Source organism: Xenopus laevis, chromosome 8S, assembly GCF_017654675.1.
Source record: "Xenopus laevis strain J_2021 chromosome 8S, Xenopus_laevis_v10.1, whole genome shotgun sequence".
Classification (NCBI taxonomy): Eukaryota; Metazoa; Chordata; class Amphibia; order Anura; family Pipidae; genus Xenopus; species Xenopus laevis.
This window is the reverse complement of record NC_054386.1, coordinates 80,465,280-80,488,982: the sequence shown is the minus strand read 5'-3', so window position 1 is coordinate 80,488,982 and position 23,703 is coordinate 80,465,280. Positions and strand designations below refer to the sequence as shown.

At 38.3% G+C, this 23,703-nt stretch overlaps 2 protein-coding genes across 4 annotated transcripts; one reads left to right on the top strand and one right to left on the bottom strand.

Annotated features, from left to right (window-relative positions):
• Positions 1 to 1,026: 1,026 nt before the first annotated feature.
• On the bottom strand, positions 1,027 to 13,282 carry hsd17b8.S (hydroxysteroid (17-beta) dehydrogenase 8 S homeolog). Its single transcript, XM_018233202.2, has 9 exons — positions 13,144 to 13,282; positions 8,757 to 8,959; positions 6,077 to 6,193; positions 5,668 to 5,763; positions 4,188 to 4,273; positions 4,027 to 4,111; positions 3,475 to 3,517; positions 3,091 to 3,165; positions 1,027 to 1,158 (listed from the first exon to the last, which is right to left on the bottom strand). The coding sequence occupies exons 1-9, from the start codon at positions 13,187 to 13,189 to the stop codon at positions 1,142 to 1,144; spliced, it is 768 nt and encodes a 255-aa protein (XP_018088691.1). The 5' UTR covers positions 13,190 to 13,282; the 3' UTR covers positions 1,027 to 1,141.
• An 8-nt stretch (positions 13,283 to 13,290) lies between these two features.
• slc39a7.S (solute carrier family 39 member 7 S homeolog) lies at positions 13,291 to 21,150 on the top strand. Of its 3 annotated transcripts, none has more exons than XM_018233198.2 (8): positions 13,291 to 13,497; positions 13,927 to 14,351; positions 15,593 to 15,761; positions 15,871 to 15,936; positions 16,556 to 16,678; positions 16,896 to 17,036; positions 17,138 to 17,334; positions 19,892 to 21,150. In XM_018233198.2, exons 2-8 carry the CDS (start codon positions 13,932 to 13,934, stop codon positions 20,141 to 20,143), a joined length of 1,368 nt encoding a protein of 455 aa, XP_018088687.1. In that variant the 5' UTR covers positions 13,291 to 13,497; positions 13,927 to 13,931; the 3' UTR covers positions 20,144 to 21,150. The 3 variants fall into 3 exon arrangements, with proteins under 3 accessions (XP_018088687.1, XP_018088688.1, XP_018088686.1); XM_018233199.2 differs by having other exon boundaries at positions 13,494 to 13,618; XM_018233197.2 differs by lacking the exon at positions 13,291 to 13,497 and adding an exon at positions 13,514 to 13,550.
• Positions 21,151 to 23,703: the final 2,553 nt, after the last annotated feature.

Genomic DNA, 23,703 nt, shown 5'->3' with positions numbered 1-23,703 from the left:
TTAAACCCTAACGTTAAAAAAAACCCTATCCCCACCCTACATAAAGCCCCCTCCCTCCTCCCCCAGGCTGTTACCCCAGGCAAATGCCCCTAACATTTTACTTACCCGTCGGTGCAGATTCAGGCATCAGAGTTCACGGGCAACATCTTCAGCCACTTCGGTAATCTTCATAATGAGACCGGCACTTGAGATTCAGGCGCCCGTGAACTCCGATGCCTGAATCTGCACTGAGGGGTAGGGGAAACTTTAGAGGCATTTGCCCAAGGTAATACTTTGGATTAGAGATGCACCGAATCCAGGATTCAGCCTTTTTCAGCAGGATTCGGCCGAATCCTTCTAGCCAATAAATTATGGGCGGGTAGGGAAATCACGTGACTTTTCATCACAAAAGAAGATTTTTTCCCCCAATTTTTCCTTTACTGACCCTAATTTGCATATGCAAATTAGGATTCTGATTGGTATTCGGCCAAATCTTTCACCAAGGACAGTGCGTAACTACCGGGGGAGTAGGGGGTGCGATTGGGCCAGGGCCCGCACCCCCTCAGGGCCCCCCCGGCAGCTTGCGTGCCACTGTCTCCTTAGGGAAATGCAGCCGTTTCACGCCATACGGAGGGGGGCGGGGCCCGGTTGCACGTCCCGCACCAGGGCCCGCCCCCCTCTAGTTACGTCTTTGACCAAGGATTCAGGGATTCGTCCGAATCCCAAATAGTGGATTCGGTGCATCCCTACCAATAACCTTTAGTGATTGGGAACAAGCAGGGAATGTATGAAATGTATCCGATACAGTGTCAGCGTCCAGCTTTATTGAGAAACAATTATAAGATATTCATTGCAAAATGACATTGTATTTTATATATACATACACACACACAATATATATATATATATATATATATATATATATATATATATATATATATATATATATATATATATATATATATATATATATATATATATATATATATATACACCCAACAAGAAGAGGATATATATATATATATATATATTTTTTTTTTTTTTTTAAATTGACCGATTAAAGATTCACTTTATTGTAGCTTTCATTTTACTTATTTTGTTGTGAACATTAATACATTCAGTCTGGAAAGCACTAATCAAACAAAAATAGCCTGGAACAGAATTAAAGAAACAGTCCTCCTGTAAGAGAAAGAGAATAATTGGTTAGGCTGGCAACAAGTGGCAGACAATATTTGATTGACAGCTGAGATTTTTAAATGAGCTTACAACAGCTAAGAATGCTTTAATAAAAAATAGAAATTGGATTCAATGTTTAATTTGAAAAGGACTTTTATTATACAGCTTTTTTTTGTCTAGGTGACAGGTCCACGTTAGCAATTTTAAGACGTTTTTCTTGCCTTCATGATCTATGAGGATTTCGGCTGGGTTTCGTTCGATGATCCGAAAAAGTTTCGGTGTTCCGACATTAAAATGGGAGAAGTCATTTGACATCATTTTTTTCCCTCGTGTGTGTTTGTTTTCCGTTCAGATTTATTAGTAAATTAAGGGGTATAGGAGTTTGGTCTTTTTTATTTTTTTATATAGTAAGAAAAAGTCGAGTTTTAGTAAATACCCCCTATAATGTGATATAAACTAATAAGAATTCATTTTGGGGTTATAGTTTTCCTTTAACGAGGTTATCTACCTGTTTCTTTTATATTGGCCAATCAGAGGTCAGTCGGCAAATTATCATTTTCAGAGGTCACATGGACACAGAGCTGTAGTATGTATTGTTGGAAACTGATCAAATTATCCAATGTTAACTATGCACGTGTGGCCAGCAAATTAGTCTATTGAATTGTATTGAACTTCTTTAAGGGGGTTATTTATCTAAAATTCTCACTATTTTCTGAAAACTGCTCCGGCCAAATCCGCACAAACTTTTCCCCCTTACTTATCAATACATTTTTCCTAAAATTATCTTGTGCGGTAGTGATGCGCGGGCTGTCCCGATACCCGCGGGACCTGCAGGTTCAGGCTGACTCCTGCACAAAATGTTCGGGTCGCGGGCGAGTCCGGGTCGAGCTCTTCTCCTACTATCCCTGCTGAATTTGTCGCCGAAAACCAAGAAATCTTTGGATTATTGAACGAAACCCAGCTCAGCTCAGATCAGGATATCAATAGGACATCTGCCATTGACCTACTCAATTTGGCATATCTGAGTTGGAGTACTTTTTTTATTCAGACTTTTAACACCATCGGGGTTTAATAAATCACACAAAAATTTGAGGTTTGTTTTTCTAGGAAAAAAATGGTGATTTTCCCCTTTAAAAGTCTGACCAGAAAAAGAAAATCAGACTTTGATAAATAACCTCCTAAATGTTGTCGATATCATTATGCCTTTAGATGAGTTTTCTTGAACAGGTACCTCTTCTATCAATTGACACTTGTATTGTATGTAATCTGTTTGTTTGATGCATACAACATTGTTATACAGTGCTGTGAAATGTTAGTGCTTTATCAATATGTCAATAATAGTGGCACTACTTTATACTTAATGTTTGCTATGGTGAGCACAACCTCCCTTTTTTGCAGTCAGCTTATGGATTGTCATTTATAGCCGATACATGCTTTGGTTCCCTAATAAAATATAAAACTGACCCAGTGTTCTGATACAGGTATGGGATCTGAAATACGGAAAGGTCATTCCCCATAGACTCCATTTTATCCAAATAATCCAATTTTTTTTTTTTTAAATGATTTCCTTTTTCTTTGTTATAAGATAAGATGTAAAGATATAATTAATACTTATTGGAGGCAAAACCAGCCTTTTGGGTTTATTTCATGTTTTCATGATTTCCTAGTAGACTTAAGGTATGGAGATCCAAATTATGGAAAGATCCATTATCTGGAAAACCCCAGGTCCTGAGCATTCTGGATAACAGGTCCCATACCTGTATGTATTAAAACATACTAAAATACTTTGGTTTATTTTAAATTTTTCTATACCTCCAGCAACCATATGGGCATGTGTGATTCTATACAACCTTATTAATGTATAAACTTGAATTGATATAAATGGTAGCTGCCTGAAATTGTGCCATCTGATTTGTACAGATAGTTCATAATTACCAGTGACTTCAATGCTGGCTCCTGTGATGTACTTGCTGTCATCCGATGCTAAAAATGCACAAACATCTGCAATATCTGAAAGAGAAAAGCATGGTGAGATGACAGAAAAGCTGCAGGGATATGCTGGGAATTGTGATTCAACAAGATATGAAAAGCCATATCAGTATAAAAGCCATTAGAGATTATAAATCCCATGGTTTTCCCATGTGCAGTTGTCTCAATATTATATATTGAAGGGTGTAAACAGTAATTTATTTTGTTTGTTTTTTTGTTTTTTTTTGGTTCAACATGTAGATTACAAACTTTCTGAACATGAAAAGAGGTGGAATGGGAAAAGAAAAAAAGAACGTAGATATGAGATGGACTTGAGCAGAACCTGCTTACCTTCAGGATCACCAAGTCTGCCTAGTGGAATCATTCCTGCAAACTGCAAAGAGAACAATTTAAATGCCATGAATGAATGACATGAAGATGGCAAAATCTAGCAAGCAGAGGAAATGCATCTGCAGAGAGATTACTTGCAGCAGAGAGATTACTTGCAACAGAGAGATTACTTGCAACAGAACACTTTATGATAGGCTTTACTGCCACTAGAAAATATAACGTACAACTCAGTGCTGTACAAGATCACTGTGGAAAAGTTCATTTATAATGAAAGCCACTAATTAACAAAAACATTTTTTACAGCTATTATAATGCAGAATATTTTTAAAGGGGAAGTAAATAAGTATTTATCTGTTTACATTCTCTGCACTCCTGGCTCTGACTCCTTAACAGTCCAGGAGCAGAAAGTAGTAAGTAAATACTGCTTTAAAGTGCAAGTATATTTACCAGTGAAAGCAGTAAAAAATATTTTATTTCATTGGTTGAAGGACCCCTTAAAGTGTCTTAAGTAAAATGGGGGGGGGGGTAACAGAGAAGAAAAATCCTTGTCACCTTGTCTAAAACCTTCTGTGGAACCTTGTCTGTCATGGGTGTGGAGATAAATCCTGGTAGCACAGTATTACAGCGAATTCCAAACCTGCGGGAGAAAAAATAGTTTGACATACAAAATAATGCATGTGTTGAGAAAATGTACAGAAAGAGTTTTCACTTACTTGGCCAATTCTTTTGCTGCACTCTTGGTCAGACCCTCTACTCCAGCTTTAGATGCAGCATAATTAGACTGCCCGAGATTTCCCACCTGTAAATAGTATATATTAAGATGTTCATCTGATTATTTTATTCCCTTTATCTAATCTTCAAGTTAGCATTTTCCTCCCCCTTCCTATTTATTTCGGCAATATAGTCCAGCCCTACCCATATAATTTTGTATCTACAAAATTTTAACTTTTTTATAATGGCTGTCCTGCAGCAAATTTAGTTTGAATAAAGTTGCTGATAATTGTAGATACAATGTTAAAGGATTTGCATTGTTCAAATGTTTTTAACAAATTGGGCTCTCCTCTTAAAATTAACAATAATCTCCCCTACAATATGAAGTCTTTTCAACTTTTGCAATATACATATGAGATTGCTGACTTTGAAATGTATTCTTATGCTCAAGTACGACATTTTATACAAGGCTTAATTCAAAATATGCCATCTAAAGAGTACACTTTGTTTGAAACTATTTGCAAAAATTTCCCACTTACTAAACGCATGATATAAACACTTTACACCCAGATGCTTTCAAATACTTTACAAACTACTCTAGCATATTGTACGGTATGGGAACAAGATTTACCAAAAATACTCCCTGGAGATGGATGGAATACAATTTGGACAGCAAACAAGAAAGTATCTGAGAATATAGCAACAAAGGAGCTTCCATATAAACTTTTGACTAGCTGGTCGACACCTAAAAGAAAACATCGGATCTCGCAACTGGACTCACCATTATGTTTTCGAGGGTGCGACAATATAGGAACCCTAGTCTATATATGGTGGGGTTGTCCTATAGCACAATGTCATTGGAACAGAATACATATTTTGATAAAGGAGATCTGCTCAGTAACATTTCTGCTTAATCCATGGGAATTATTACATAGTCTTCCAATAACGCAGCTAAATAAGCAAGCCAGACATCTGGTTAAACATATACTTTCAGCAGCAAAATGGAGCTTAGCTATAAATTTGTTGTCCCCAGATATACCATATATACAATGGAACAGCTATCAGCACGTGTACAGGACAATATGGACAAATTTGGACCCCATGGCAGAACTATGTGGTAGAGAGATTTCTTAATTTGCACTAATATTGATGGTAAACTTGAGCAGTAAATAAAAATGTATGCTGAACATATATTATGTTGAGCGGGGGTTCCATTCCTTCTATTCTTTCCTGTTTCTGAATTTCCTCTCCTTATTCTAAATGTCTTTTATTCTCCTTTTTTTTTTTTCTTTTTATCTGGTTCCTTAATGAAGCATATGAAAACGTTATGACACATTGTGTATCTCTGCATACAAAAAACATGGAAGCAAACAGTATAATTTGTACAATGTAAGATTGTTTATTGTATGGAACCAGAAACAAAATAAAAATATTTTGAGTGAAACAAAAAATTAACAATAATCTCAAGGCTGCCATACCTACCTTCCCCACAATGCTTCCAATGTTAATAATTGAACCTCCATTTTGTCCGCTAGCTACTATTGCCCGAGCCACAGCTTGAGTAATAAGAAAAGGACCCTGAAAGAGAGAGGAAAAATACTCCATACACAACAAATATATTCTGCTAATATAAAGGGTAGGAGTTAGTATAAAAACAATATAAGAAAAAATCTAACCCGCCCCTACCCGCCCACAGAGGTAGATAAACCACTTATAAGGAATAACAGCTTCCCAATAGGTTACTATGATGAAGTTGATACAATTCTGTTATTCAACTGTTTTTATTTAATGTAATGCATATTTGGCAACAGCAATTAGGTATCCATTATGCAATGAATGTAGCTGGACTCTACACCCATAAACTGTGATCAGTCAGTAAATGTCACCTTACCTTTAAGTTGACATTCAGCACAGAGTCAAATGATTCCTCTGACAGGCGGAGAAGAAACTCATCTTTTGTGATTCCAGCACTGCTGATAGCAATGCGTGGAGGTAGGGAGTACTGGCCCTTAAGATGGACAAAAGCAGATATATAACAAATAGTATCTCTCTGTTTGATATTTGAAAATCATTAACATGGCAAAATACAAAAATACACACAATTACCACTTCAAAATATCTTTTTTGTGAATAGCAAGAGTATTCAAACCCTTGACAAATTCTCTTATTCTGCAGATAACAATCCTGTGCTGTTTCTTCATTCTTCAAATTTCCCGGGGTAGACGCATGCGCAGTAGAAAGAAATAGCCGGCTTTTTAGTTAAAGTTCGGCTTTTCACTCTAATGCGCATGCGCAGACGCGAGAAGCAAGAAGTCAGAAGATGATTGCTCCGTGGTGCTCACTGGAATAACCCTGGGCCGGTGCAGTTTTCTGCTGATAGGAGCACCGGCCCGGGGGTTTCAGGTAAGTAAATACATTCACTTGGGGGTGCCTAACATTTGGCACCCCCAAGTGTGAAACGACTTTCCTTCTCCTTTAAGTCTTCATTTTCACAGCAGTTACAGACTCACAACCTGAATAACTGTGTCACGATACGTTGTAAACTTTCCAACTTGCAGCACTGCTTTCCTCCGATCACGTGACCCAACGCAGGGCCGGACTGGGGGTAAAAAGCAGCCCTGGCAAAAAAAAAATCAAAGCAGCCCACATGTAAACACACGATGGTCTGACTTGTACACATCCACTCATATATAGGGGTAAAACGGCAAAAATGTATGTATAAACAAATCCCTGCTTTCTGCAAGATGTAAAAAAATACTATAGAAATGTATTTTTATTGGTAACACTAAGTAAGATAACCATGGTGATAAGGTGTGCTGTAAAAGTATTCCAGAATGAATTAATGGATTTCAAAAGAAAACGTTTCTCACTTGCTACTGTTTATTCATAAAAAAATCCCCCATGTAGCCACATGTTCTTTTTTACAATTCATTCTGCTGGGTACCTACATAATCTAGATGACAGCCCCAGACCCAACACCACATTAATAAAAGCCACACAAACATGGGAGATAAAACAAACACTAAAAACCCACTGGTTACCAGGGACCCCCATACAAGTTAAAAAAAACAATTGGTGGTTAGGATAGGGGCCCCCCATAAAAGTTAAAAAAAAAACTTCATTGGTGGACAGATAGAGACTGTAGAAAGAGAGGGACTCACAGAGAGAGTCAGAGTGCAGAGAGAAGCAGAGTGCAGTGAGACAGAGTGCAGAGAACAACAGAGTGCAGAGAGAGAAAAAGACAGAGTAGAGAGAGAGAGAGAGACAGTGCAGAGAGAGACAGAGTGCAGTGAAAGAGAGAGTGTAGTGAGAGAGGCAGAGTGCAGAGAGAGACAGAGACTCACAGAGAGAGACAGAGTGCAGTGAGAGAAAGAAAGAGTGCAGCGAGAGAGAGACAGAGGGACAGAGAGAGACAGAGAGAGAGAGGCAGAGAGAGAAACAAAGACTCAGAGAGAGAGAGAGGGGGAGAAAGAGACAGAGTGCAGGCTAAAGAGATTCCTGAGAAGCACAGTGACTGCTGGCGATGTAGTCCCCTTCTTACCACATCAGTTCCTGTACTTACGTCTTCGGCATCAGTGATGTCCACGCTCGTAAGGGGGGTCGGCTAATCCTGAAAGAGCAGCACTGCAGGCCCCCCATTGAGCCTAAATCCTGCCTGGCCCAAAACTATCTTCCTTGTTCCCCCCTGATGGCAGGCAGGCAGGCCTGCACACAGCACCGCATGAGAACGGAGACGAGTGGAAGGGGCGGAGCCACAGTGGGAGCTGGGACGGAGGAGCGGTCCTAGAGCCCACAGGCAGTTTGAAATAAACATTATAGATCAGGAGCGGCCCACTTTACGAAAATACAGTGCGGCCCCTAGGGCAAATGCCCGAATAAACAGATGGTCAGTCCGGGCCTGACCCAACGTGATATACCAATAGTGACGAAGAAGAAATTGAGGAAGCGATACTTTGCATGCGGTGTACACACGGTACCTCCAAACTTTTTATTGTGCGGAGAAGAGACTGAACGTTTCAGGAGCCTCTAGCTCCCTTCCTCAGTGGTATAGTGCACAAGTTTGAATTCAAAAATTCAATAGCCGTTAGGTGTCTCCACGCCCCTCACGAGTCCATATCGTGCAATTGACGTGCAAAGAATCTACGTTTAATTTTCATCTGCGGAAATGGTATGCAGTCGTCCCACTGTTTATCGGGAGTAACGTAACGCCAACGAGGATCTAAGCGCCTTCATCCCCAACGGGATTTTGGCTATCTTGCCAACCAATCAATATTCCGCTCCAGTGGCTTCTACAAAGCTGCCTTTCTTCAATATATTACACAATATTTAAATGAATCACTTGTCCGTTATGTTGAAGAGTGGCAGCTTCGTAGAAGCCACTGCAGCGGAATATTCATTGGTTGGCAAGATGGTGTCTCCCGTTCAAACATAAGATGAGAGCAAAAGAGCAGCGTAGGAGTAATTATTTAGTGGAATGTGAGAATAGTTAAAGGATCTGAATACATTTGCCAGCCACTGTATGTCCGTACTGAACAAAGGCATTCTGCCAGTTGTGCCTCAAGTCATGTTACCTGTATTTTTTTCATAAGAGAATTGACATGGTTTGCCTGTGAAACATCTGTTGCAAATGCTGCATGCTCTTGTCCTGAAAGGTTACGTGAAAGGGTTTGAAGTGAAGCATTAGCTGCAGCTTTATCCAGGTCAACAATAACCACTGAAGCACCCTCCACAGAAAGTCTCTGACAGATGGCCCGTCCTATTCCACTTCCTCCTCCTGAAAAGTAAACAAACAGATATTCAAAAGTGTTGCAATTAAGGCTTGATTAGATAAAAATAATTCAAACTGAAAGGGACAGTCTGATCTCTTCTTGTGTGTGTTACTGTATAATAAAAAAAAAACCAACGTAATATTACACCTGAATATACAATTAACAAGACAGAGAATTGTTCATAAAACCTCACTTTAAGCACAGATATAGACGCACAGATATAGACGCACAGATATAGTAGGACAAAAGGAAGTTTTGTACTTTTTTTGGACAGTCTGCAGACTTAGGGGCAAATTTACTATTCTCCGAAAATTCGCCAGAAACGGCTTCGCTCACAGCGCAACACTTCGCCAGGACAACGCAAATTCACTAAAATCCGAAGTTGCGTCCAGGGTGCCGAATGCTGGCAAAGTTGCGCTAGCGTTACTGCGCCAAGCAAAGCGAAGTTGCGCTAGCGTTGCCTAATTTGCATATGGCGGGAAGTTAAAGTTAAATGTATTTTGTTGCAGCAAATACATTACTTTACACAAACCCAGGAAACCTTAATAAAAGAAAATGGAGTTGTTATATTGCCCTAAGCCTATCACCCTGAAAAAATGAAAAGTCGTCAGAGTTTTTAGGGACTTTTCAATTCAATTTTCAACTATTTTTTGAGGAACTCCTATCTACTCTATTGCACTCGCCTGGTCTGAGGTGGCGAAGGCAAGTCTGGCGCAAGAGGTAACGTTCAGTAAAATTTGCATCTTAGTGAATTTGCGTAGTTACGTCCATTTGCCAGAGCGCAAATTTGCCTGGCGTTAAGGAGGGAGTACTGCTAGAGCGTATCTCCTTTGCTAGCGAAGTTACGCCAACGACCATTATTAAATCCGCAAAGTTCCGAAATGACGTCACGCTGGAGAATTTTCTACAGCGTTAGTCACTTCACCCTTCACAATTTTCGTACCACGGCAATCTGTTGTTTAGTCGATTGGACAAGTTAGAAATCTTTTGTCTGGTATTGGTAATAACTTTGCATGCATTGTCTATCTGACAATATCCATGGATGGCTGTCACTAATATTTCCAGGAAAATAACTTTCATACGATTGATATCTGACTCTGCCAATTAATAGCCAAAACATTGTCTGATTTGTTATTTTTCCTACTTTAATCCTACAAATTAAATCTGAATGGTAAGCTTTAAATCTTTACATTAAAAAGAAAGATCGTCATCTGAATGTTTATCGTACAAGGAATAATATCTGAATGTCTATGGCCAGCTTTATGTTTGGACTCTTCTGCCAATTTCTCTTACAACAGGGTTAACAGATCATTTGAAAATTCAGGCACACATCTAATAATTGCATGTTGCTTTTACATTCAGTTTCAATTGGTGCACCTCTTCTAGCTGGATTTCTACATGTCTCTGAATTTTCTGGATTTCTACATGTATCTGAAATTTTCAAGTGTGCTGATAACCCCATGTTACAAATGTCAAGAGATACTGGGATGTATATTTTTCCAAAGATATGTACTGTTAATATGAATGACTTGTTACAACAGCGCCACCTGCTGGTCAGTTTCTGACCAGTCTAACCACATATAAGTCAAGGAAGTTGTCAGGAGAAAGAAAGAGACTGCTCTGATGTTCTTCTGCTTAGTAAAGACATGAGAAAGATTTATAATTGTTTTCCTAAGTAGAAGAACATCAGAGCAGCCTCTTTCTTTCTCTTGACAACTTCCTTGAATACTTGGTGGTCAGACTGGTCAGAAACTGACCTTCAGGTGGCGCTGTTATAAAAAAATTCATTCATAGTAACAGCACATGTATCCCTTAATATCTTGGGAAAAAAGAAAATAAATAATGAATGTACATTGGAAAAGTGCTTAGAATAGCACCCTCATCAATTTTACACACTTATTTTAAAGGTTTACTTATCCTTTAAGGGATACATGTACTGTTAATATGAATACATTTTGTTTCAACAGTGCCACCTGCTGGTCATTTTCCAACCAGTCTGACCACCAAGTAGTCAAGGAAGTTGTCAGGAGAAAGAAAGAGGCTGCTCTGATAAATTTCGTGTGAGTAAAGTGTATTTTGCTCAACTTACATGATAGAAAAGTATTTGGAATTATTAATTATGGTGACAGGTCCCCTTTAAGCTGGTACATTTTGTTTCTGTTTTTTTTAATATCCATAATGTAAGATTTCTGGATACCCTGCCCCTAGTTACCAGAAACAGTAAACTCCCATGAACTCAAAATTCGAATAAAAAATAACCAATCGAAAATTCAAATTTTATAAACTCGGGTGAATGGGGTCAACCCTCAAACTCAAATCTAATTTTAATCTAAAAAAAAAAAACCTTGATTTTCAGGAAGGCTGCAAACAACTCCAAATTAATCCCAAGACGTTCCCCATAGGCAAAAACAGCTATTGAGCAGGTTATCGGTGGCAAATAGTCGAATTTGAATTCTAAAAGGGCCAGTATGATACATTTCGAAAATCTAATTTGAATTTTTTTAAAAACTAGAATCGAATTTTAACTATTCCCTAGTAGAATTTAAAAAAAAAAAAAACGTGAAAATTCGAACATTGAATTGAAAATTCTAATTTTCACTTCGACCCTTGATAAATCTGCCCCTAAGAGTCATTACAAGTGAAACATCAAAGTAAGGGGCAGATTTATCAAGGGCCGAATTTCGAGTTAATGGGAGTTTGAAATTCGAAAAAAAAAACCACCAAACAAAATTTTTCAAAAAAAAAAAATTATATATATATATATATATATATATATATATATATATATATATATATATATATATATATATATATATATATATATATATGGGATTGACCCACAAACTCGAATCGAATTAGATTAGAGTTTTTTCACCAAAAAAAAAAAAAACGATCTTCAGGATGTCTCCTAATTCAGGAGTCCCCAACTGCTAAACCCCTGAATTAGGAGACATCCTGAAAATTTTTTTGGTGAAAAAACTCTAAAAAACCACCAAATAAAATTTTCAAATTCAGGTGAATGGGACGTGACCCAGAACCGGGCCGCGGACACTCCTGCACTGGGCCGCCCATCGCACAAAAATGAATTGTGCGCCCAAACTTGCTGCCGACCACATCCCTGACCCCAGCCCCGTTCCAAGGAGAAAAAAAAAACCCAAAAAAGTCCCGGGTCCAAAAAAGGTTGGGATCCCCTGTCCTAATTGATTCCAAGAAGTCCCACACAGGCAAAATCAGCGATTTGGCAGGTTTAAGGTGGTGAATAGCTGAATTCAAATTCTTAAAGGGCCAGTACATGATACATTCCGAAATTTCAAATCAATTTTAAACTATCACTATTATTTCACTAAAATAAACTTGAAAATTCTAATTTTCACTTCGACCCTTGATAAATCTGCCCCGAAATGTTTAGTAAGGTAAAGCTGGTTACATGCACATATTTTTTTCATCAACCTTAACACAACTGGATTAGCTGAACAGTAACTATTTACTAAGGGTCGAATGAGGAGGGTTAATTAACCCTCGATATTCGACCATCGAAGTAAAATCCTTCGGCTTCGAAGCCGAAGGATTTGCCGCAAATACTTCGAACGATGATCGAAGGAAAAATCGTTTGATCGAACGATCAAAGGATTTTCCTTCGATCAAAAAAAGCATAGAAATCTTATGGGCAAGGTCCCCAAAGGTTAACTTTGATGCTCAGTAGGTTTAAAGTGCCAAAGTAGGTAGTGCAAGTCTTTTTTTTTTTTTTAAAGAGACAGTACTTCGACTATCGAATGGTCGAATAGTCGAACGATTTTTAGTTCGAATCTTTGATTCGAAGTCGAAGTAGCCTATTCGATGGTCTAAGTACCCAAAAAAAACCTTCGAAATGCAAAGTTTTTTTACTTCAAATCCTTCATTCGAGCTAAGTAAATGTGCCCCTATATGTAACTAAATAATTAGAAAGTAAATATACCAAAGGGGACGTGTATCAGATTAACAGCTAACTCATAAAGGCACTACACCCCCCACTGACAAAACCCCAGAAAATGCCTGGCTGTGAAGTATTTTGCCCATATATGCGCGTCCCATTGGATAACAGTCGCGTTTCTTGTCACGTTTATGAAGAAAAACAGCAGTGAATTGAATAAAGCGAAGACTGTAACAAAGCGGAGCGCTAAATGTTAACTAATGCGGTGTTTTAATTGACCTGTCACCAGAGCCAGCATAGACTTTAGCCTGCAGGGAGCCGCCATGACACCGGTTGTTCACGTACCACAGAGATCGGGTTAGAAAGTCTTTTACCATAGAGTATGTAGGAGACGGGGCATGTACGTACACAGGAAACAAAGGCGTGTTCGGGGCGTCTTTTTGCTTTAGAGCAAAGTTTTACTATCTACAGTCCTTCATCCATATAGAATTTGAACTAAAGCCACGCCTTTTACTGTCAAAGGTCTATGCAGAACCGTGACGGGTTGCGTATTTCCGGTCTGTCTTTTCACGCGATATTTGAACCTGGCTATTGTGTGCCACGTAGAACTGGTTTGAAACAGAGGCAGTGCAGGTAATAGTATAATGGGGACATGGTACTTAATAAGCAGAGTGGCACGGAAGTAGGTCTGTTATAAAGGGCGCACAGACTAATGACATGGTGAAAGCAGTGAGATAAGACAGCAGATAGACTGGTGAACTTCTTGTTATCATTGTAACCTCTCCAGTTTAACCATAGGGAAGGACTGACAGATCTGACTAATCCTGGGTGGAGAAGCCATAGATATGTCTTATAGAGGAATAAAGAGGTCATTGACTAGCAGCAAACATAGTTATAATGTAATATTGGATTTTTAATTGATTTCAGTTAGTTTGTGTACAGTTGTTACAACCAAAAACACCCTGCATGTAGTTCTAGACTTGTGTGGGATAAAGCGTTTTCTGCTGCTATTGTTAATGATGCTCGGGTGTCTAAACCGTTAATTTTTTTTCTCTCTCTTAGGAAAAATGGGGCAATGGTTGAAATATGGCTGTGCCTTATTGGTAGCAACCTTGATGGTGTGTTGTTTGGTGCACACAGCCTTGTCCCAGTCACAGGAGGATTTTCATCATGGCCACAGCCATGCACATCACGGGCACAGTCATGGTCACCATGGACATGGCCACAGTCATCATGGGCATGATTGCCATGGACACGGTCATTCCCATCAAGGACATAGTCATGAGGATGTTCACCATGGTCATAGCCATCAGGATCACCACGGGCACAGCCACGAGGAAACCCAGCATGAACATAGTCACAGTGATAAAGAGCAGAGCCATGTAGTAGGAGAAGAGCGCACCAAAAGAGAGGCAGCAACTGGAGATAATTTAATACACAATCATGGGTCAAGAGAGAAAATGGAACCTGTGCAACTTTGGACATATGTAAGTGTGCATTGTTTTCATTTACTTGTGTTTTCTTGCACTGCTGCTTTATGACTTTGAGGACATATTCATAGTATCGTCACACTTTTTTTTTTTTTTTTAATCCACTGGTTCATATTTAGATTGGAACTGAAACACTGACCGTAACAATCCACAGAGTGCACTTATCTGCATGCGCGTCATTTATCTATTTGTGCGTGTGTCTACTAAGGTGTAGCTAAGGTCATAAAAAACGTATGAAAACATTTTTTCATCAAGTTTGAGATATTGTGTTATTCTTTTTGTGTTGTTCTTAACACACACATTTTTCCCCACTGATCTAACCAACTGAATAATGGTGACGAAGCTTAACATTTTTTCCATTGCTGCCACAATCCTGACAAGGGTTATATTTTAACTGGCTTCAACCGCAAACAATTATTTGCTTGAGACAACATGGTTATTTGAAATAAATATTAAATCCAAAAGTGTTTTTTTTTTTAAAAAGTTAAACAAAATATAAGAGACCTGCCCATTATTCATTGTCGATGATTCTCACACTAAAGTTTTTTCTTGCTGTTTTTTTGTTGTTTCTTACTTTCTGCTGCTTTAGTTCCGCACTGTGTTCATAGTCTTTTTTTAAAGACTTTATATTTCCATTATTTATCATATGTGTAGGGATTTAGTGCCTTTTTGCAAACTTAATGCTGTTTTTTTCATTCCTTTATGTTCTTTTCAGACTACTCACACTTAGGGGCAGATTTATCAAGGGTCGAATTTCGAAATTGAACTTGAAATTCAACCAATTAAAATGTATTTGAAAAATCAAATTTTCTAATCTCTGGTGAACAAGATCGACCCGAAAACTTGAATCAAATTCGATTTGAGTTTTAAAAATGTCAGGAAGGCAGCAAACAACTCCAAATTGATCCCAGGACGTCTCCCATTAACTAAAACTGCAATTTGGCGGGTTTTAAGTGTTGCATAGTCGAATTTGAGTTCTTAATGGGCCAGAGTATGATAAACCTCGAAAATGGAATTCGAATTTTTAAAAAAACTTGAATCAAATTTTAACATTTCCCTAGTCGAATTTGAGTCTTTGCCATAAAAAAATACTTGAAAATTCGAATTTTTCAATTTGACCCTTGATAAATTTTCCCCTTACTATACGGCTGATTCAGTGGCAGGCGTTTGCATCCTAATGCATTTAGCTGTACAGTACACCACTCCAAATATACTCTAAAAGACATTTTCTTTCTTAGGCTATATGTGCCACACTCCTGATATCAGCTGCTCCCTTCTTCATTCTCTTCCTGATACCTGTACAGTCTAATAGCAGCCAGCACCAGTCCCTGCTCAAACTACTCCTGAGCTTTGCCTCAGGGGGGCTTCTCGGAGATGCCTTTTTGCACCTCATCCCTCATGCACTAGGTATGTTATGTCTTCAGTTACATATGCCTTTTACCCCCTTTTCTATCCAACTCAATTGATGGCTTTTCAGTGTAGGTTTATATATTCACATTTACATATTTCTCTACAGAACCACATTCTGCACATGAAGCAGTTGCAGAGCCCGAAGAATCACATGGCCACGGACACTCTCATGGTAAGCATATATGTAATTGCTGTAGAGGCCAAACAGGCCCTGATCTGGGCCAAGAGGTAATAATGGAAATACAATATTATATCCCCAAATTAAGGGAGTGCATCAAACATTGAAGCACTTTATTAATGGGTTTGTTCAGTTTTGAGATAACTTTTAGTATGGTGTAGAGCGTGATAAGGTTTTTGAGTTATTTAGTTTTTTATTTAGCAGCTCTTCAATTTGCATTATAAGCAATCTGGTAGTAAGGGTCCAAATTACCATAGCAACCATGCATTGATTTGAATAAGAGACTGGAATATGAATATGAATAAGAGAGAAAAAAACTGAAAAAAGTGTTCGGAAGGTGAACAACCCCGTTAACATTTTATTTTGCTAATTTATTTTTACCAAATGAAGCAGCTCAGGGTAACCCAAGTTATAAATACAAACCAGAAGTACTTATTCCTCTTGAATGATATATTTTGCCTGCTTGCATTCTGATTGTGAACTATTTCTAGTGATTTGACTCTTTACTTTGCTGCTAGCATTTTCCTTGTAAACCATATTTTCTCTCAATTTGCGGCACTTTTTTTTTTTTACTAAGTCTTTCTTTCTTGATATTTTATCACCATGCTTACAGGGCATAACCACTCCCACATGATGTTAGTTGGCCTTTGGGTCCTTGCTGGAATTATTGCCTTCCTTGTTGTTGAGAAGTTTGTGAGGCATTTAAAAGGAGAACATGGTCATGGACATAGTCATGGTATGTCAAATATGAGTAATAGTAGTAAATGTGCTTATATAAATATTTTATATGGTAAATACTGCTAGATTTTATTTATTTTTTTGGTTTCTGCTTCCCTGTGTGCAGTTGCCATTGATAAGTATGCCACACTTTGCAAGAAAGGCATTATCATAAACTGTTTCACAAAGGAGGAAGGGTCTCCGATGTCACCTGTCACCTGTATGCTTTCTCACAGCCGCAAAGGAAAGCCTAGCGGATGATGCAACAGAGAAGGAGGAGGAAAAAGACCCAGGGAAGGATGGCGTGAGGCACAGAAAGAAAGGAAATAGCACTGCGCAGAAAGGCAAAAACAGCAAAAAGGAAGCCGTACAATCAGGTTATATTAACATATGCCTCTGTATTTTCTTTTGCTTTTACCCTCAATATTTTCTTGCAGCCCTTTTGTTCATTCTACAATTCTCTATCCTGCCACTGTAGAAATGACTGTTTCTGGCTATTTAAATCTTGCTGCTGATTTCACCCACAACTTCACCGATGGACTAGCAATTGGAGCCTCATTCCTGGTCAGCAGCAATGTTGGAATTGTCACCACAATCACAATTCTCCTACATGAAGTGCCTCATGAAATTGGGGACTTTGCTATCCTGGTACAAAGTGGATGCACAAAGAGGAAGGTGTGTTTCCTAGTAATTACTCTTAGTGAAGATGTTATGCATTTTTTTAAAATTATTTATTTCTCACCAGCTAAAAGTAGTTGGCTGAAGTGTGGAAACATTATAGGTATTAAGTTTAACTGTTTGTTTCTTTTGTGTTCTGGTTAAAAAATTGCCATGACTACATGCCAATAGCCAGATCCCGTCAAAATCATTATATTAAAAAGAGATAATTGTGCTCTTGGGAAACACCCTAAAAATTCTAATTTTGGGCAACATCCAGCACCCAGACCTCCATCCAGACCTATACAGATATGGAATCCATTACCCGGAAACCTGTTATCCAGAAAGCTCCAAATTTGGAATGCCTGTCTCCCATAGACTCCATTTTATCCAAATGATCCAGCTTTTTTAAATGATTTCCTTTTTCTCTGTAATTATAAAACAGTATCTTGTACTTGATCCAAACTAAGATATAATTAATCCTTATTGGAAGCAAAACCAGCCTATTGAGTTTGTTTAATGTTTACATGATTTTATAGTAGACTTAGGGCATGAAGATCCAAATTACAGAAATTCAGAAACCCCCAGGTCCCGAGCATTCTGGATAACTGGTCCCATACCTGTACTTCAATTAGAGCTTCTAATATTTCTAGGTGGCAACAGTTCTAACCAATGGAATATATAAACAATGTTGCATTTACACTTCAGCCTTTGGACTTTAGGTTCAGAACTCCTTTGCTGTCAAACATTTAGTAGGGGTGCCCTCTTTAGTTCCAAAGATATCCAAGACAATAAATTCAGAATGACGTGTGTCCCCCTAAGGAAATTTCTCTGCTTTTATTTTTTTTTTTCCAGATTTTATTTTTCAACCATAACTTTAAATGTGTATCACTCGATTCTATATTTACTCACTACCTAGATCATACAATGTAAACCATTTATTCTGTGTTTTTGAACTAAGAAATTGTAATTCTTCGAGCAATTGATTATCCCACAATGGTAAATGTGATTCTTCTGATATGTTTAAATGGAGTACTTAGTTCTATTTGGAGCCTCAGCACCCTGCAATATAGAATAAGCAAAATTCTAATTTACATTATGTTCTTGCATACAATTTTGCAACAGTGTTGGTTGCCACAGAGTGTGTTGATCATTGGTGGCTTAAAGGAACAGTAACATCAACAATTTTTTTTACAAATTCGTTAGTATACAACGAAAACGAAACACCAAGACAAATTTAACTTTAAAATAGCAAAGCCTTTATTAAGAAATAACTTACAGAAACTCCAATTCCTGTCCTCTTCAGAAAAGGCGACACGGCGATCATCCATTCTGCAGCACTCTATTTCTCCTCCCTGGCTTCCCTCTCCCTCACTCCTCCTGCTCATGCCGTTTTCAGACGTGGCCACACTGACACTGCGGATCCAGGACTGAGCCAACAGTCTCTCCTCCTGGGCTGGGCTGAACCTGTCCCTGCCCAGCTCCTCCACCACCAACTCCTTTTAGAAAGATTCTCCGAACTAATCCAACCTGGGCCGGCTCTGCCTGCTGCTGCTGCTGCCGCCCCTCACCCTGGGTCTTGAGCCAGTAGATAAGTCCGTAGATCCCTTACTGCTGCCTCTAGGGAAAAGAAGCGCCCACAGCCCGGTACTGTGCGCACAGTCCTCCTCACACAGTCCTTCTCTTTCCCCTGTCACGGGAGGGGGTGGGCCGGAGCGGTTTATGCTCTGGGCGCCTCTCCGACTGCTCACCTGGCGACCCGACTACCTGCGGCGGCAGATGGATGCCTTGGGCAGCCTGCGGGCCAATCTGAGCGCAGAGGAGGACTGTTGGCTCAGTCCGGGATCTGCAGTGTCAGTGTGGCCACGTCTGAGAACGGCATGAGCTGGAGGAGCGAGAGAGAGGGAAGCCAGGGAGGAGAAATCAAGCGCCGCAGAATGGATGTTCGCCGTGTCGCCTTTTCTGAAAAGGGCAGGAAGTGGAGTTTCTGTAAGTTATTTATAAAGGCTTTCTAGGTCCATACTGAAGTCAAAATTATTACACATTTTCAAGAAAAGAAACATTAAGGGGCAGATTTATCAAGGGTCGAATTGAAAATTCGAATTTTGGAGTTTTTTTTTATAATCAAAACTGTTAAATTTGACTAGAGAGTTATTCAAGTTCGATTTGATTTTTTTAAAAAAATTCTTATTCAGTTTGTTGAGATTTATCATACCCTGGCCCTTTAAGAACTCGATTTTGACTATTCGCCACCTAAAACCTGACGAATTACTGTTTAAATGAATGGGAGACTTCCTGATATTTGAGGTTTTTTTCGTAGAATTCGATTCGAGTTTTTGGGTCGATCCTATTCACGCGAGTTTACAAAATTCGATTTTTACAATAAATTTCAATTGGTCGAGTTTCAAGTTCATGGGAGTTTTACAAAACATGAATTCGAAATTCGACCCTTGATAAATGTGCCTCTAACTGATTGATTGGAGTCATGGAAAAAAGACATAATCATACAGTGATTTACTAACACTTGATGGCAAAAAGTATAATTGCTTTTTTGGACATATTTTGTCTGTTGCAGGCAATGATGCTACAGCTCAGTACAGCTTTGGGAGCACTTGCAGGCACCGCTTGCTCTCTATTGGCAGAAGGAATTGGGGAAGCCGCAACCTTATGGATTCTGCCATTCACAGCAGGGGGATTTATTTATATTGCAACAGTTTCAGTAATCCCAGAACTCCTGAAGGACTCGCGCCCTTGTCAATCCATCTTTGAGACCTTTGGAATCCTCCTTGGGGTCGCTATGATGGTTCTAATTGCACAGTTTGAGTAGAGCCACTCGCTGTAAGGATGAGATCATGTGTCTTTCAGGGACGTACCATTCCAACCTATTTTTGCTAAACGTTATGTCAGAGTTAGGGATGGGCGAATTTAACCAGTTTTGCTTCGCCAACAATTTGCCGCCTGCGAAAATTTGCCGAAATGCATTAAAGTCTATGGGCGACAAATTTATTTTGACATGCAACATTTTTTTTCGTCCATTGAAGTCTATGGGCGTCATATCTGCGGCGAAACGCGGCATCCCTAGTTGTAGTTAGATATTTGTGATATAACCTATTGTTACTGCCATTAACTAGGCAGCCTTAATACTGTAATACTTTAATGTCCTTGGGCATCCATAAACCACAGCGGAATACTGCAAAGCTTTTAAAGGGGAAGTTAATGTTAAAAATACATTTTAGTATGATATAGACTGTGACCATCTACATCTCGCAATCAGAAAGACAGGCTGAAAGATTAATAAAATGAGGCATAAATAAAAAAGATAAGTAATATAAAATTAACAGTAAAAAAATATAGTCTCCTAATGAATCCTCTCTGTGGTTGCTAGGGACACAGACCTATGGTTGCTAGGGACACAGACCTGAACAGCTAATGGTCTCAAAGGGGAAAACAACACGCCGGCACACAACATAGATTAACTGCACTTGTCATTGAAGTTAATGTTCTGAAACTCTTAAGTTTGTAATGACAAGATAGTTTTCACCCAATCATGACCTTCCATTTCTTTTAGTAGATTATTTGTGATAATTCCATAAATCTGCCTTGCTGATATTAGTGAGAAAATGTGTTTTTTTTTTTAAAATTCTGTAAATTAGATTTATTTTTATAATAAGATTTGAGGGTTAAGAGAAAGTAATTGTTGGAACTTTTATGAGATGAGTGAATTTCATTAGCCTCTCACAGTGGGATCAGAGCAGAGGTGCTGATTGCTGAGCAAAAATGTAGATTGCAGAACAAGTATGTAATGGGAAATCGTAAATAAATAAGGAGACTTTATTGCTGTTTTGCTTTAACCAAACTGTGGTGTTGTGTGTAAGGGTTTAGCTGTATTTGGGATGACAGGTGTGTGACTATATGGTTTATAGATGATAGTGCTGACTGGCAGGTCCATTATGGGTTACCTTTATGCATTCCTAAACTTGAGGAGTCATTGTTACAGATTATCCTAATGTTTACTTTCTTACAAATCACTCTCATAATGATTCTACCAACTCTGTTTTGTTTTGTTTTTTACAACAGGTTTTTTTTTTAGGGTATGGGGAGATTTTGACCATTCTCATGCCCTATATCTATTTAGTTGTCTAAACACATAGGGCCAAAATGCCTAAAACCACCCTAATGCTGGCTTTTATGAATCACCCTTAAAGGGATACTGTCATGGGGAAAAAAAATTCAAAATGGATCAGGTAATAGAGCTGCTCCAGCAGAATTCTGCACTGAAATCCGTTTCTCAAAAGAACAAATATTTTTTTATATTTAATTTTGAAATCTGACATGAGGCTAGACATATTGTCAGTTTTCCAGGTGCCCCCAGTCATGTGACTTGAGCTCTGATAAACTTCAGTCACTCTTTACTGCTGTACTGTAAGTTGAAGTGATATCACCCCTCCCTTCTTCCCCCAGCAGCCTAACAACAGAACAATGGGAAGGTAACCAGATTGCAGTTTCCTAACACAAGATAACAGCTGCCTGGTAGATCTAAGACCAGCACTCAATAGTAAAATCCAGGTTGCACTGCAACACATTCAGTTACATTGAGAAGAAGAAACAACAGCCTGCCAGAAAGCAGTTCCATCCTAAAGTGCTGGCTTTTTCTGAAAGCAAATGGCCAGGCAAAATGACCTGAGATGACACCTACACACCAATATTACAACTAAATACACTTGTTGGTTCAGGAATTACATATTATATTGTAGAGTGAATTATTTACAGTGTACACAGTGTAATTTAAATAAAAACTACATAATAAAAATCATGACAGAATCCCTTTAAGGTAAAGCACCAGCACTTGTCACACAGTAGGCACCTAAAAATGTCTAGTAATGAATTTCTAGGTAAGAGTAACAGTAGAGGATGGTTTTGGATGTTTTGGCCTTGCATGTTAGGGTATTTAGCCTTCTGTTTTTTTAGTAGCCCCATTTCTTGATGTGTGCCTTTGCCCTAAAATAACTTTTTCAATTGATTGTAAGAAAATACAGATAATAAAGGTTAAAATAAAAATGAAATCTTCTTGTAATGACTGTTTAATAAGCAAAATGTGAATTTGTCCCTTTTAAGGGGATGTGTAGTCAAAAACGTGTGCAGTTTATTCCTTTATTAAGCCAAATGTGGCTTAATAAAGGAACAATTGCACCGCAAGAAGTGGTGAAGTGCTACAACTTTTCTAAGAGTATTCTGCAAAAGGCATAAAGTAGCAGATGTGGTTATAACTCTTGTAGTACCCTTCTGGAGCAATTAAAGGGACCATCCTTAGAGCCTTAAAGGAAAACTATACCCCCAAAATGAACACTTAAGCAACAGATGGTATATATCATATCAAGTGACATATTAAAGAATCTTACCAAACTGGAATATATATTTAAGTAAATATTGTCCTTTTACATCTCTTGCCTTGAACCCCCATTTGGTGATGGTCTGTGTGCTGCCTCAGAGATCACCTGACCAGAAATACTGCAGCTCTAACTGTAACAGGAAGAAGTGTTAAAGCAAAAGACAGAACTTCTGTCTGTTAATTGGCTCATGTGACCTAAGAAGTATGGTTTGTCTGTGTGCACGGTGAAGCGTACAATCTTAGGGGGCGGCCCTTATTTTTTTAAATGACAATTTTCTATTTATGATTACCTAATGGCACATACTACTAGAAAAGTATATTATTATGAAAATGGTTTATTTACATGCAGCAGGGTTTTACATGAGCTGTTTTAAGCAATATCTTTTTATAGAAACCTACATTGTTCGGGGGTATAGTTTTCCTTTAAACAAAACTGTTTTTGCAATTAAAAAAAAAACTGCTGATAACTATTACTGTCCCCTTGGAAAGCCACCATATTTATATTAATACAAGGGCAACGTTCTCTATTTCTAAAGATTTATAACAAATACCATGGCAATTTTCTCTCCTAACTGTAACCATTGTAAATCAAAACATACTTCATATATATATATATATATATATATATATATATATATATATATATATATATATATATATATATATATATATATATATATATATATATATATATATATATATATATATCAAGCTAATATACGCACAAATGCATATATGCACATTGTAAACACAAGCCAGGGAATTAATAAAAGTCAAATAATACAGAACACAAAGAAATCATCTAAGGTGGCATTGCATCTGTGTATCCCCAGTGTTGTGTTTATAGTCACAGATAAGCTCCTTTGCAATACAAGTCTCTGGTAGCACAGAGCTTTCAGATCATTGGGTCCCATTCTGGGAGTATGTAGCCTCTTTTCCTCTTAGGTTTTGCCACTTCTGCTGTTGTGCTGCCTTTTGAACAGGAGCCTGTATGTAGG